The sequence below is a fragment of the Eptatretus burgeri genome, chromosome 8 (genome assembly GCF_056783735.1).
Source record: "Eptatretus burgeri isolate ZD-2024b chromosome 8, Ebu_testis_v1, whole genome shotgun sequence".
Classification (NCBI taxonomy): domain Eukaryota; kingdom Metazoa; phylum Chordata; class Myxini; order Myxiniformes; family Myxinidae; genus Eptatretus; species Eptatretus burgeri.
Window position 1 is genome coordinate 12,093,162 of NC_140968.1, and position 13,595 is coordinate 12,106,756.

Sequence of the window (13,595 nt, forward strand, 5' to 3'; positions counted from 1 at the left end):
TTCCACCTCTCTTCCACCTCTCTTCCACCTATCTTCCACCTATCTTCCCCCTCTCTCTCTCTCTCTCTCTCTCTCTCTCTCTCTCTCTCTCTCTCTCTCTCTCTCTCTCTCTCTCTCTCTCTCTCTCTCACACAGATTCATCCCGTCTCGTTCTCAATTATCCTTCCATTCTTCCATCCTTCCCAACCATGGTTCACCGAGTCCTGTGGTGAGGCAATTGCTCTGAAACAACTTGCCTTCTGTTCCTGGAAGGCTAATCCGACGGAAGGCAAGATCAGTGCATTCCAAAAAGTCCGCAACAAGTGTGTGTCCACTCTCAGGAGTTCCAGAAAGCATCTGTCCAACCTCAAGAATGAACTTTCAAACTTGTCTCCCTCCTCGACAACCTGGTGGTGCCTTATTAATTGCTCTGCTCATGAGAAGACTGAATGCCTCAACACTGTGTTTGCTTCTAAATCGTGTCCCCCAACCCCTCACTCTCGCTACCCATCCGTCCCTGTCGTACCCAAATGCTCCTGCACTCCGTGTCTTTTGCACCTGAGAAGGTAGAGAAGGTTCTTTCAACCCTTGACTCTGACTCTGCTATGGACCGGACGGATTCAGATCACGTGTCCTAAAAACCTGCTCTGCTGCTCTTGCACATCCTCTCTCTGCCCTTTTCACCCGATGATTTGTGCTCGGTCATCTTCTATCTGCTTGGGAATCAGCCAACATCACTGCGTTACACAACAAAGGGGGGGGGGGGGTAAATCGACCCCCTTAACTACAGACCAATCAGCATATTTCCAATCATCAGCAAGGTCGTGCAATCTATCACCATAGTTGATATGAAATCCTTCCTCTTCTCCAACAACCTCATGGATTGAGGCCCTCAATGTCAGACATGAGATCACGGGCATCTCTCTGGACACATCTTGTCCATTCAATGCAGTCTGGCATCCTGCCTTGCTCTCCAAACTCTTTGCCGATGGCATCCAGTCCTATTATAGACCTTCACCAATGATCTCTCTGACTCTCTAGAGTCTAGAGAATCCTCTTAATCTTTGTCAGGGATATGTACAAGCTCCTTCATGAGCTTTAGGTCTCAGGAAGGAGCTTGAACATATTGCTGACAGGTTGGTGGTCTCTCTGTCTTCTTGTGCCTCCTTTCTGGTCTTGCACTATCTGCTCTTTCCGTGCTTTGTCCCTCCCAGGTTTCTGCCAATTCCACACATGGATTATTATTAACTTCCTCCACTCTCGTAGCGGAATGAGGCTCACAACGGAATTCCTACATCTCCTCTGCCTGTCAAGGCTGGAGTTCCCCCAAGACAGTGTTCTGGGCCCAGTGCTTTTTCTGGTTTTCAATGATCTCTCCGACTCTCTGGAAAATCCTCTTTATCTATTTGCTGATGACAGAATCACAAGCTTTTCAAACACTTCAAATGTGTCTTTCAATCCTGAAAAATCCCACACTCTCACTATCCCTCTCTGAAAGGACCATCTGGAAACCCCCCCTCCCCCCTCCCACACCCCACCCTCCCCCTCCCATATAAATTCTTAACAATCCTCTTGAGGAAGTTCAGTCATTCTAAGTCGGGGGTCTCACTATCAGCCATGACCTTTCTTGGGCAAACCTCGTTTCAAAGTTGGCCTCCAAAGCCAGCCACCGACTGGACATCCTCCGTCGTACAAAGTCCTTCCTCGTTCCAATGTTACAGTTTTCCCTCCTTGGAGTTTTCTTCTGTATCCATCTCGTCCACTCAATGCATCCATCCTCTGCGTCCATCTTGACCAGCACATGCGTGCGTGTCTTGCGTCCTCTTTTTGTCTGTTACGTCCTGATCCGTTCAGTGTACTAGCTCTTCCACAAGCCTCGACGATGCACACACAAAAAAATAACACCTCTTCTGTTTCGCTGCTGCTAGTGGCTACATGACCTGCTCCAATGGGGGAGCAAGGTTAGAGCCCAATACAGAGGCACTCAGTGTGGAGCTGTTCTCCAATTATGGACAGCCATACCTCCTCGACTGCAGCACATCTCGGGCAAGATACGCTCCATGGACAGCTCCATGTTGTTGACTAACAGGATTCTGGCTTCTTCTTAAACGGGCACAATTATTCCCACGGTCTTGTGAGATTGGCCGAGGGGGGAGGCGGGAAAGCTTGGGCCAAGTCTTTCACGAACCAGTTGGCCAGCCCTGACGCTCAATTCAGGTTAGTGCTCGAATTTTGAATTTGGCCATAGCACCGGTGATGGCTCCCTACTCTTTGCATCAGATGCCAATGATCTTTAATGTCCAACAACTAATGCCGGCAGACAGGATCCCCATTTAAGGTCCATCCGAGGGACGGCGCACAAACATTGATGAATCACCCAGTCTAGACAGTCTATAGGCGAGTGTGGGTACCTCTCGGCCATCCTGCCAGACCAGGTTTCTGTCTCTCAAGGATGCATTTGTGCCATTTCCTGTCACTCCATCTTCTGAAGGTCCTATTACATGCATATCATTTAACTAGTCTTGGTAGTTCTGCCATACGGATCAGTTGGGCTGGATGTTTCATCCACAGATTTATCGGAGTAGCTACATCTTCCTTTTGATGTGCATGACATTTGGGACTACATCTTCTGAGTTCATGACCTTCTTGAAATCACTTCTGACAACATCTTCAGATCTCTTCCTTGGCTCTCCCCCCCAGACATGCTTGGGGTAGCCAGCTAAAGAGGATCCTCTTTGGAGTGCAGGATCACCCCAACGCCTGATCTCCTGTGATGTGATGGTCGGCAGCCACTGCTGTTTACAGCCAGCTAGGACAGTATGTGCACACCTGTTGTGTAAGGAGTTCAGTTTTGCTGGATGTTTCCTCAAAGAGGTCCAGCATTCAGATCCATAAAGAAGAAGTAATGCTTGGTCCACCTTCAGCTTGGTTGAAAAGCCTAGTGTTGGCTTAGTGGTTAGGTTAGGTTAGGTGGCTAGCTAAGGATCTTAGGGTCCTGAGTTCGAGCCCTGTTGGCTGCTGAATTAACACCAGGTTGGGTTGACTCAGCCTGTCATCCTTCTGAAAAATGAGTACCAGTGTACTGGTGGAGGGGCACAGCATCAGCAGCACAGCCTTGCTTCCAAGAAATGATAGCTCCCCTGGCAGCCAAGCTGCCATATGCAAGTGCAGAACAGCTTGGTTGGTGTTCTCAGGTCGTTATCTTGAAATACCGCTCCACTTGAGGCACAAGATCATTTTGTCCGCATCAGCACACATCCTGCCAGATGATTCCAGAATTGACCCAAGATATGAAAATTCACTTACAGTCTCAATTTCTGAATTACCCACGAATGAGACCATTAACCTCCTCCGCTACTTCCATACCAGTTACCATCAGCTTCGTCTATAGATGGAATGCAAACACATAGGCCAAAATGTCCTGCCACTCTCATGATCCCTTCCAGTCGTTGCTGGAAGATCATCATCATCATCTGCAATTTATGATACACACACAGAGAGACACACAAACACTTCTTGCACACACTTTCAACCTACTTCCCACCACCCTGCATGTAGTTGGTTGAGCAGTGTTGTCGGTCGGAAAGCTTAATTCAGGGCATCTTACAAGAAGGTGAAACCACGGAATTTTTACACACGTTGAAAGGACAACCATTTTTAACAAGATAAATAAATTAATTAAAGTTTCACCAAGATCCAAAGGTTGAGAAAATGAGCAGACTGACCCCAGAAGTGGAAAAAAAAAAGTGTCCTTTGTGTCCCTATTATCCTCCAAACCTCAGAGACTTCCTTTGCATCCTTAGAAATGGAACTTGACTCCTGTTTCAGGTTAATGCAAGCAAACAAGACAGCCAACTTCAAACAAAATAAATAAATAAATGTTTCACCAAGATCCAAAGGTTTATAAAATGAGCAGACTGACCCCAGAAGTGGAAAAAAAAGTGTCCTTTGTCTTATTATCCTCCAAACCTCAGTGACTTCCTTTGCATCCTTAGAAATGGAACTTGACTCCTGTTTCAGGTTAATGCAAGCAAACAAGACAGCCAACTTCAAACTCCACCTGCTTCAGCGCCATTAACATCTTACGCAACAAAGCGAGGGGTAGATTGAGAAACAGAAGATAATTATTGGCTTATAGGTCTTGTTATGGAGTGTAAGACTTGGCAATGAAGAGGTTAAAGATTCCAGGGTATTTCTGCATACGTATTATGTAGATATCCTCGACGTGGAAGTCATACCTCATCAGCACTCACAGGTTTGGAACAAAGTCAAAATGAAAGTAATATCTGCATCTTCATGGGCAAGGACAAAGATGCAGCACCAATGAGCAGATTGAAGAGCTATGTTTGTGGACCCTCCCACGGTCTTTATCCTCCGCTAACCTCAGTCGCTTCCTAACCTTCTTTCCCCTTCCTTCCATCATCTCCCCAATCTTCTTTTTCCTCCCTGACTGTTAACACCACAAATTTGTCAAATGTTCATGCACCTCCCAACGTGCATGTGTGGCGGTGCGTGTGATGTGCAAGATGATCCTCCTGGACCGTGCACGTGAACCTGAGAATGCGGAGCATTTGCACGTTCACTGATGTGTGGACACACTGAATAATGGAGGATTTTCCTTGACACTGGTCATGCGGTGCGGTGCGGTGAATGTGCCTAGACGCCCTCCTCTTGCATCGTGCGGTGCGACTCTTTGGTGGTGGTTGTGTCGTATTTGCTCTCCTGGTAGTGTGGTTATTGTCACTCGTGAGGTGGTGTACGTACCTCTGGAAGTGTAACACTGTACTGCAGGAAATGGAAGTGAGCTGCATTTATCATTTATAGACAAAGACAACAACCAATTGAAGTCAAGGTGAAATTGTGTATGACGTCACAATTCAAACCATCCGGTGAAATCGTGTATGACATCACAATGCAAACCATCCGGTGAAATCGTGTATGACATCACAATGCAAAAAACATCCAGTGAAATTGTGTATGACATCACAATGCAAACCATCTGGTGAAATCGTGTATGACATCACAATGCAAACCATCCGGTGAAATCGTGTATGACATCACAATGCAAACCATCCGATACGATATTAGTTTTACCACCACCTTTCTCGAACCACAAACTATAAAACGAAGGAAACACATTCATCTTGCACTTTAAAACGAGAAACCACTACTTGACAAGGACAGCTCGAGGCAGAGACTGATAAACACGTACAGCAGTTAGTTGTGTTGCGTACACCTGCACCGGGGACGTTTCATACCGGACAGACGTCAAAAGGAAGGTTTTTTTTAAAGGGTTTAATTGTCCAAGTGTGCACTCGGGTGATAATGGGGAAAACAATCCGAAAGAGGATTACGAGATGATCAGGACTTGCCCTTCGCATGACGGGTCTAAAATGGGCACTGAGAGGTTCCAAATGAAACCTTCTTTATTTAATTTACCGAGAGTGGAGGGAAGCCGCGGTGTGTTATGACGGGTACAGACAGGTACGATAATGGCAACTCGGGAGTGGCATGGGTCGGGATGACATAATCTTAGAACCAAGCTAAGGGTGCGAGGTACAAAAAGGAGTGAGGTTTGGAGGGTAGAACGGAGTGAGGTTCGGAGGGTGAAACGGAGCGAGGTTTGGCGGGTAGAACGGAGCGAGGTTCGGAGGGTGAAATGGAGCGAGGTTTGGAGGGTAGAACAGAGCGAGGTTCGGAGTGTATAACAAAGCGGGGTTCGGAGGGTGAAATGGAGCAAGGTTCGGAGGATAGAACGGAGCGAGGTTTGGAGTGTATAACAAAGCGGGGTTTGGAGGGTGAAATGGAGCGAGGTTCGGAGGATAGAACGGAGCGAGGTTCGGAAGGGGAAATGGTGCGAGGTTCGGAGGGTAGAACGGAGTGAGGTTCGGAGTGTATAACAAAGCGGGGTTTGGAGGGTGAAATGGAGCGAGGTTCGGAGGGTAGAACGGAGTGAGGTTCGGAGGGTAGAACGGAGCGAGGTTCGGAGGGTAGAACGGAGCGAGGTTCGGAGGGTATAACAAAGCGGGGTTTGGAGGGTGAAATGGAGCGAGGTTTGGAGTGTATAACAAAGCGGGGTTTGGAGGGTGAAATGGAGCGAGGTTCGGAGGGTAGAACGGAGTGAGGTTCGGAGTGTAGAACGGAGCGAGGTTCGGAGGGTATAACAAAGCGGGGTTTGGAGGGTGAAATGGAGCGAGGTTTGGAGGGTAGAACGGAGCGAGGTTCGGAGGGTAGAACGGAGCGAGGTTCGGAGGGTATAACAAAGCGGGGTTTGGAGGGTGAAATGGAGCGAGGTTCGGAGGGTAGAACGGAGCGAGGTTCGGAGGGTAGAACGGAGCGAGGTTCGGAGGGTAGAACGGAGCGAGGTTCGGAGGGTAGAACGGAGCGAGGTTTGGAGGGTAGAACGGAGCGAGGTTCGGAGTGTATAACAAAGCGAGGTTCGGAGGGTAGAACGGAGCGAGGTTCGGAGGGTAGAACGGAGCGAGGTTCGGAGGGTGAAACGGAGCGAGGTTCGAAGGGTAGAACGGAGCGAGGTTCGGAGGGTGAAACGGAGCGAGGTTCGGAGGGTAGAACGGAGCGAGGTTCGGAGTGTATAACAAAGCGAGGTTCGGAGTGTATAACAAAGCGAGGTTCGGAGGGTAGAACGGAGCGAGGTTCGGAGGGTAGAACGGAGCGAGGTTCGGAGGGTGAAATGGAGCGAGGTTCGGAGGGTAGAACGGAGCGAGGTTCGGAGGGTAGAACGGAGCGAGGTTCGGAGTGTATAACAAAGCGAGGTTCGGAGTGTATAACAAAGCGAGGTTCGGAGGGTAGAACGGAGCGAGGTTCGGAGGGTAGAACGGAGCGAGGTTCGGAGGGTGAAACGGAGCGAGGTTCGGAGGGTAGAACGGAGCGAGGTTCGGAGGGTAGAACGGAGCGAGGTTCGGAGGGTAGAACGGAGCGAGGTTCGGAGGGTAGAACGGAGCGAGGTTCGGAGGGTGAAACGGAGCGAGACTCAGAGAGAGAGAGAAAACGCGCTCGCTCATCGCCCCTCTTCCTCTCACGGCGGGAATCCCCCCACCACCCCCATAGCGAATCCCACCTTCTCCTGGGCGCGGGTGATGCGTTTCTTCGCGTTCTTGGCGAAAACCCCGGCGCTGCCCTTCCCAGCCGGGTCGGCCATGGCACACACAGCGGCGGCGCACCGGGCAGTGGCTCGGCGCACGCGCACGGACGATCCAAGCGCACGGGGGCGCGCGCGAGGACGTACGAGATGCGCGGATGATGCGTGCGTGCGTCTCGTACCCATCCCTTCTCAGCTCGAGTGCGTCCAGTTTCTCAAACATTGTAACAATAACAATTAATTATACAAACAGGTGAGTAAATATAAAATAGTATTTCATTAAAACGTTATTTTTCCTTCATATGACGTATTAGTGTTTAAAATCAGTGCGTTGATTTCATAATTATATAAATAACATAATTCACCGACATGTTCATCAACGGGATCGATAAATTACGGCGTGAAGTGTATACGTCATTATCCAAAACGTCACTCCACGCCAGGAGGTTGAAGAGGAATTGTTTCTTTTCGCAAGTTATTTTTTTTATCCCAACAAAATCCACCAAAACGTGATCGCAACGTCATGACGACCGATGCACAATCACGATCACACGCGGAATCAATCGTCTCCATGGCAACGGTTCCGTCTTCACGGACAATTCAATCACCCGATGGAGCCGTGCTCGGATGGGTTTCCCATGAGACGTGGTGCAAACGTCGTGACAATGCGGTGAGAGGTTTTTGTAAGGTGGCTGCTCGGAGAGAGTGAATGGAAATCCATATTACAACTCGTACTCGGACTCCAGATGTAAACTCAGGAGCTGTCCGTGGTTTGGCCACGCCCCCTAAATGACGATGCAAACTGCGGCTGATCGGCGTTGGCTCCGCCCACTCGGCGATGCACGTGGTGTGTTCCACTCTCGACGGCCGTCAGAATACAACCAGACCTGGAGGGTGCGCTCCGTTAACAAGCGGCTTGCCAAGCGGCTTGATTGATTCAAAGCGGTCCAGCTAGCAATCCGACGGAACGGAGCGCACGGCGTCGTTTAACAACATGGCAGTTTCCATGGAAACAGTGCTGTGCGGGCTGTCGTTTTTCAGTTTTCCTCGATCCTCTTGCCGAGCGGCTAGGCAAGCTGCTTGCAAAGCGGCTGATACGGAACGATTGACTCAGAAAGGTATCAAAGCCGCTTGATAATGGAACGTACCCCGGGCAGGTAAACAACTCAAAGCCGGTTGTCTTGCCTGGAAGCAAGTTATTTGGTGCATATTAAAGATCGAAATGCGTTTCGCAAGGTCATTGTGTGCCGGTACGTGAAAAATTAAATAAATGAAAATCAAATGTGTCGAACGAATCATGAACTCAAGGTGGACGTCATCACCGACGAAGGATGGAGGTGAATGGAAGCCTCGAAGCTTGGGTTCGAATCTTGGTCCAACTGGAAACAGCCATCATGGTGCTTCACAGGCAGGGCGAGGCACGGACGTGTGTGCCGTCCCTCGGATGGACGTTCAAACGGGACGTTCCGTGTGCCGGAATTCGTTGGTGGGCGTGAGAGATTCCACGGTGTCCTCCAGGAAGAGTAGGTGAGTTATCTCAGGCACGCTGAACAAGTTCCTGGACACTCGGTCGCGAATCCCGCGTCGGAACGGTGGATCGGTCCAGGACTGTAAGCTTTGTAACCCCGGATAGCCAAGGATTCTCCGAAGAGACCTGATACCGAAGGAATTAAGTCTCCATCTCAGATCCTCGGTCAGAGTCCAAGTCTCACATTCAGAGAGCAAGACTGGAAGCACCAAGGACCTGAAGACTCGGACTTTCGTCCTCCCGCACAGGTACCGGCAGCGCCACACCCCATGATCCGGTGAATCCATGACTCCCCAGGCCCGACCCAGACGTCAATTGACCTCTGACTCACAGCCAGCAGAGACATGAATATCACTGCCAAGGTAAGTGAATCTCTCTGTGACATCAACATCCTCACCACAAACAGACACAGACAGGACAGCAGCATCCAAGATGTCATTAAAGCCTGGATCTTAGTTTTGACCCAAGAAACCCGTAATCCCAGCGGCTCCGACTCCTCATTCAGCACCTCGAGGACCCCCAAAAGGATGTCTAAAGTCTCCGCAAATATGACTGCATCATCTGCGAAATCAAGGTCAGAGATCTTGACATTCCCAAACGATGCACCGCAACTTGATCTCTCCGACACCTTCCCGAGAATCCAGTCCATACAAGTGCTGAAAAGTGTGGGGGCAAGTACACACCCCTGACGAACTCCAATAACAACTGGAAATAAGTCAGAGATGGTACCACCACACTTCACAGCACTCTCAGTACCAGAGCAGAGTTCAGACATCAGATCGATCAGTTTTGGTGGCACCCCACGAAGACCAAGAATCCTCCAGAGGACATCCCGATTCACTGAATCGAACGCTTTACAGAGATCAACATAGGCTGCAAGCAGCCCCTGCCGAAACTCTCGTCTGCGTTCGGTGAGGACACGAAGTGCAAGGATACGGTCAATCGTTGACCTCTTTGGTGTAAAGCCTGACTGCTCTGGACGCTGGTGCTCAAGCAGATGGTGGCGAACCCTATCAAGAATTATCCGAGCAAAGACCTTGCCCGGTACTGAGAGCAGCGTCACCCCTCGGTAGTTGTTGCAGTCTTGGCGATCACCCTTCCCTTTCCAGAGAGGAACAACAAGGCCCCTCTTCCAGTCAGTTGGGATGATGCCTGTGTTCCAGGCAAAGCACAAAACTGCATGCAACGACACGAGTGCAGCATTTCCACCAGCCTTGAGAAGTTCAGCATGGATGCCACAGATCCCTGGAGCTTTACCCCGTTTCAACCGGTTTACCGCAGCCCATGTTTCCACAAGCGAAGGTGGACCACAGTTGATTCGAGGGTCAGCAACAGGGATCGTAACACCCTTGATGTCCAACTCGACAGTTGGGGGATCAGCCTGGTACAACCGCTCAAAGTAACCGGCCCAGCGGGCCTTCACTTCAGACTCCTCTGTTAAGAGCCTACCACTCTCTGCTCGAACTGCAGTGCTCCGAGGGATGGGCTTGGATGAACGTAATGCGCGAATTCCCCTGTAAGCGGGACGAGAATCCCTTGACCACAGGTGATGTTCTACCCCCTCACAAATTCCTCACACATAGGCCTCCTTGTCCACCCTCAGTGCACATACAGTTTTCTGAACAGCTCAGCTCTGCCATTCAGCCTGGCCCTGCGACTCCGGTCAATGGTATCCAGTGTCCCTTGAGAGACAAAATTCTTCTTTGCCCTGCGGTGAACTCCAAGGCATCCACCGGCAACAAGGACGGTGGTCTTGAAGGCGCTCCACAACTCTTCAGGACCTCCCAAAGCACCCAGACCTCCCAAATCTCCACTCAGCTTGTTGACAAACTCCACAGCTACCCTCTCATCCATGAGCTTGCCAACATCCAGCCTAGGCTGGGATGGTACCATTCTCCAGGATTTAAGGTGCAACCTCAGAGTTGCTACAACAAGCCGGTGGTCAGTATTGAGGAACTGAGCACTCCGGTAAGACCCTGCAGTTCTGGATCATCCTCCAGTGACCATCAATGAGGACATGGTCAATCTCCTTTGCCACACCGCCAGCGTTGGAATACCAAGTCCAGCGATGAGCTTGCGGGCGCTGAAACCATGAACCAGCCACCCTAAGTCCATGACTTCTTGCAAAGTCAAGGAACTTAGTGCTATTCTGGTTCATAGTTCCTGACCCATGGGGACCAACACACACCTCATAACCATCCCTATCAGTTCCAGTCGATGCATTGAAATCCCCCAAGACTAGAAGTGTATCTCGTCTGGGGCACTGATCAACCACAGACTCGAGTGTGGTGTGGAATGCATCCTTCACGGTGAGATCACTCACCTCATTCGGAGCATCGACAGAGACCAGGGAAATGACACCCAAGGAGTGACGAATCCTTCGTCTCATATTACGCTCGTTGACTGGTGTTACCTCAATTATCATTGGGGTCAGCTTATTGGACACGGCTACAGCAACTCATTGTAATGGTAACCATCAGAGCGACCAGACCAATAGTAGGTGTAACCACCCACAAGGATGTCACCACTATCCGGTCTCCGAACCTCAGAGAGAGCTGCAATCCCAATGTCCAAACGTTTGAGTTCAGATGATAACAGAGACAGGTGATCATCCTCTCTTAGGGATAGGACATTCCAGGCACCCACCCGAAGGGACCACCTCAGGTTAACCTAAGGAGACCGCCGTCTGGTGGACGACACCTCAGCACCACTCCGACACACACTACCGCAATCTGACCCAGGAATGCTACCCCGTGGTTTCCCTCCTATCATCAAAGATTGGGGGTCCCGAAGGCTTTGCCCCCAATCTCGTCATCCGGTGAGCTGCCCTGCGAAGGGAAGCTGCTCAGGAGGTACTCCCACGGAGTGGGTTTTCAGATTTCTTAGCGTTTTTTGTGTTTTGCGGAATGAAGGGTTTTATGGTGGTCGGAGTGCAAATCCTGCCACCAACCTCCTAATAAAAAGTAACCCAACTGCAGGAGGACGTCTGCAGACACAGTTGGGCACTATATATGGATGGCCGTCGGCTCAGTGCCGTATATAAAGAGAGTCTGGCCAACTGGCTCGGCAGGCGCCATATTGCATCCCAGCCAGCGTGATTCTGGCTATGCGGGAGCATACGCGCGGCGTGATATGAACGGGCATTTTCCTTCTTACACAAAAAGTAATGGGAGTTTCGACTTCAAATTTTGAGCTTTGCTCGAAAATAAGTCGCTCTACAAGATGGTGCATTCTGGATGCTGATAAACCCACCCAAAAATAACTGAGGTGGCGTAATACCGCAAGTCGCATACTGAGGACGGAATAATCTATTTCTTGACTGTACAAGATTTCTTGCCTGAATCTATGGAAACGTGTGTATCGCACGAACCACAGAGGCTAGAAATCTAGCGCAAAATTGACTAGTTCAGCAAAGCCAACCATAGTTCGGAGAGCACCTCAGGATGAATTAAAAGAAACATGACCCAGAATTACAGAGTACAAGATTCATAAAACGCCAAAACGAAAAAGTACGGTAGACGGCTATAACCGCTATAACAATAGCGGTTATAGCTGTCACCCGTCCATAAGGGGTTAAAAGTCAAAACCATCTTCGGTTCTTCTCCATATGACTTGACCCCTTCAGGACGGGAGGCGGCTATAACTGCCAGGCGGTTATGGCCGCCTCCCGTCCTGAAGGGGTTAATACGAACAACTGACACCAAGCTCAGTTCTACTTGATTTTTTTTTCACACACCCTCTCACGGGCTCCTGCTGCCGAGTTGACTGGCAGTACCAACTTTTGCCTGGCTGACACGGATCGAATTTTGCGCTTTGGAATAGATGTACAGACGCACAGTGAAAAACTCCGTCAGTAGCTTCGTTTTCAGATCGTGGCAGTCGGGAATATCAACTGAGAAAGCTGACAGACGACGGACAAGTTTTTCAACCAGGTTATACCCATTCAACTGGTCCTGCACCATCCTGAACTGCTTCTCTCCTTCTCTGAACAGCTTGAAAGCCTCGTCACTGCAATGAGTCAAAGCGCATTCGTTGTACTCCTTCAGTCTTGTTATCGCCTCACGACTGCCCTGCGAAAGAGACTTTCGGCGGTCCTCCTCGACTTCCAGGCAAGTGGTGCAATGTGTCCAGGATTTGGAGATGGAAGAGATACAGTAGCCAGCCAGGTAACACAAGCTGCTCTCTTGGGCTTTGCTGAGAGGATCAGGAGTCAGCTCTCCAATCAAATAGCTGAATGTGTCCTCGTCACATTCGTCTGGTGTCACCGGTTTCTCTTTCGGAGTGTCGAGGAAATCCACTTAAAATGACCGGTCATCCTCGAGATAATTACCGGACGCGGGACACTTCAGAAATTGCGCCACCGTTTTGAGCTTCAGAGCGTGTCGGAATTCCAGCGCGTTTGGGACAGGATTCTTGAATCGGACGCACCCAGACAGGTTCTCGAGGCAATCCTGCGTGAGTCTGGATGTGAGCACAAAGTGGTGTCCCCTGGCCAGCAGTTCTCTCTGAATGTCGAGCACAGACGAGGCCGATAATATGACGCCGGATTGCCACGGCTTCCACGATTTGCCACATTCTATCCCTCCGAATACCACCAGCATCTCTTCAAGGTGCCGGATCGCCTTCTCGTAAGCACACGTATTCGCTTTACTGGGCGGGGTGACGGGGTGACGGCTGGACATCAGGTCGAACCAGGTGTTCATAAAGTCCAAAAACCAGGCAGTCGTTAGCAACGCGTTCTCAAAACCTTCGTTTTCCACCAGCTCATGCAGCCCAGCACTGACCGACTTACTGAAAAAATTCAATGCCTTTCCCACTTTCATTTTGTCAAAATGGGCAGTGTTCGACACCATTTCCATGCCGAGATGGTATGGGGCGTCAGTTTCAGATCGTCATTGACCTGAAATGTCACCAGTTCCTTGATTGCCCCCAGGCTGACGACATTTGAAGGCAGATCATGCCTGGAGACGATATCAGCACCGAGCTTGA

At 50.0% G+C, this 13,595-nt stretch overlaps 1 protein-coding gene across 1 annotated transcript in view; it reads right to left on the reverse strand.

Annotated features, from left to right (window-relative positions):
• Positions 1 to 7,262, reverse strand: part of AMPH (amphiphysin) — a 129,471-nt gene extending 122,209 nt beyond the window's left edge. Inside the window, exon 1 of the mRNA XM_085890420.1 lies at positions 7,058 to 7,262. Coding sequence (XP_085746546.1) covers positions 7,058 to 7,138 — 81 coding nt within the window. The 5' untranslated portion in view covers positions 7,139 to 7,262. The remainder of the gene's footprint in view (positions 1 to 7,057) is intronic.
• Between the last annotated feature and the right edge of the window lie 6,333 nt (positions 7,263 to 13,595).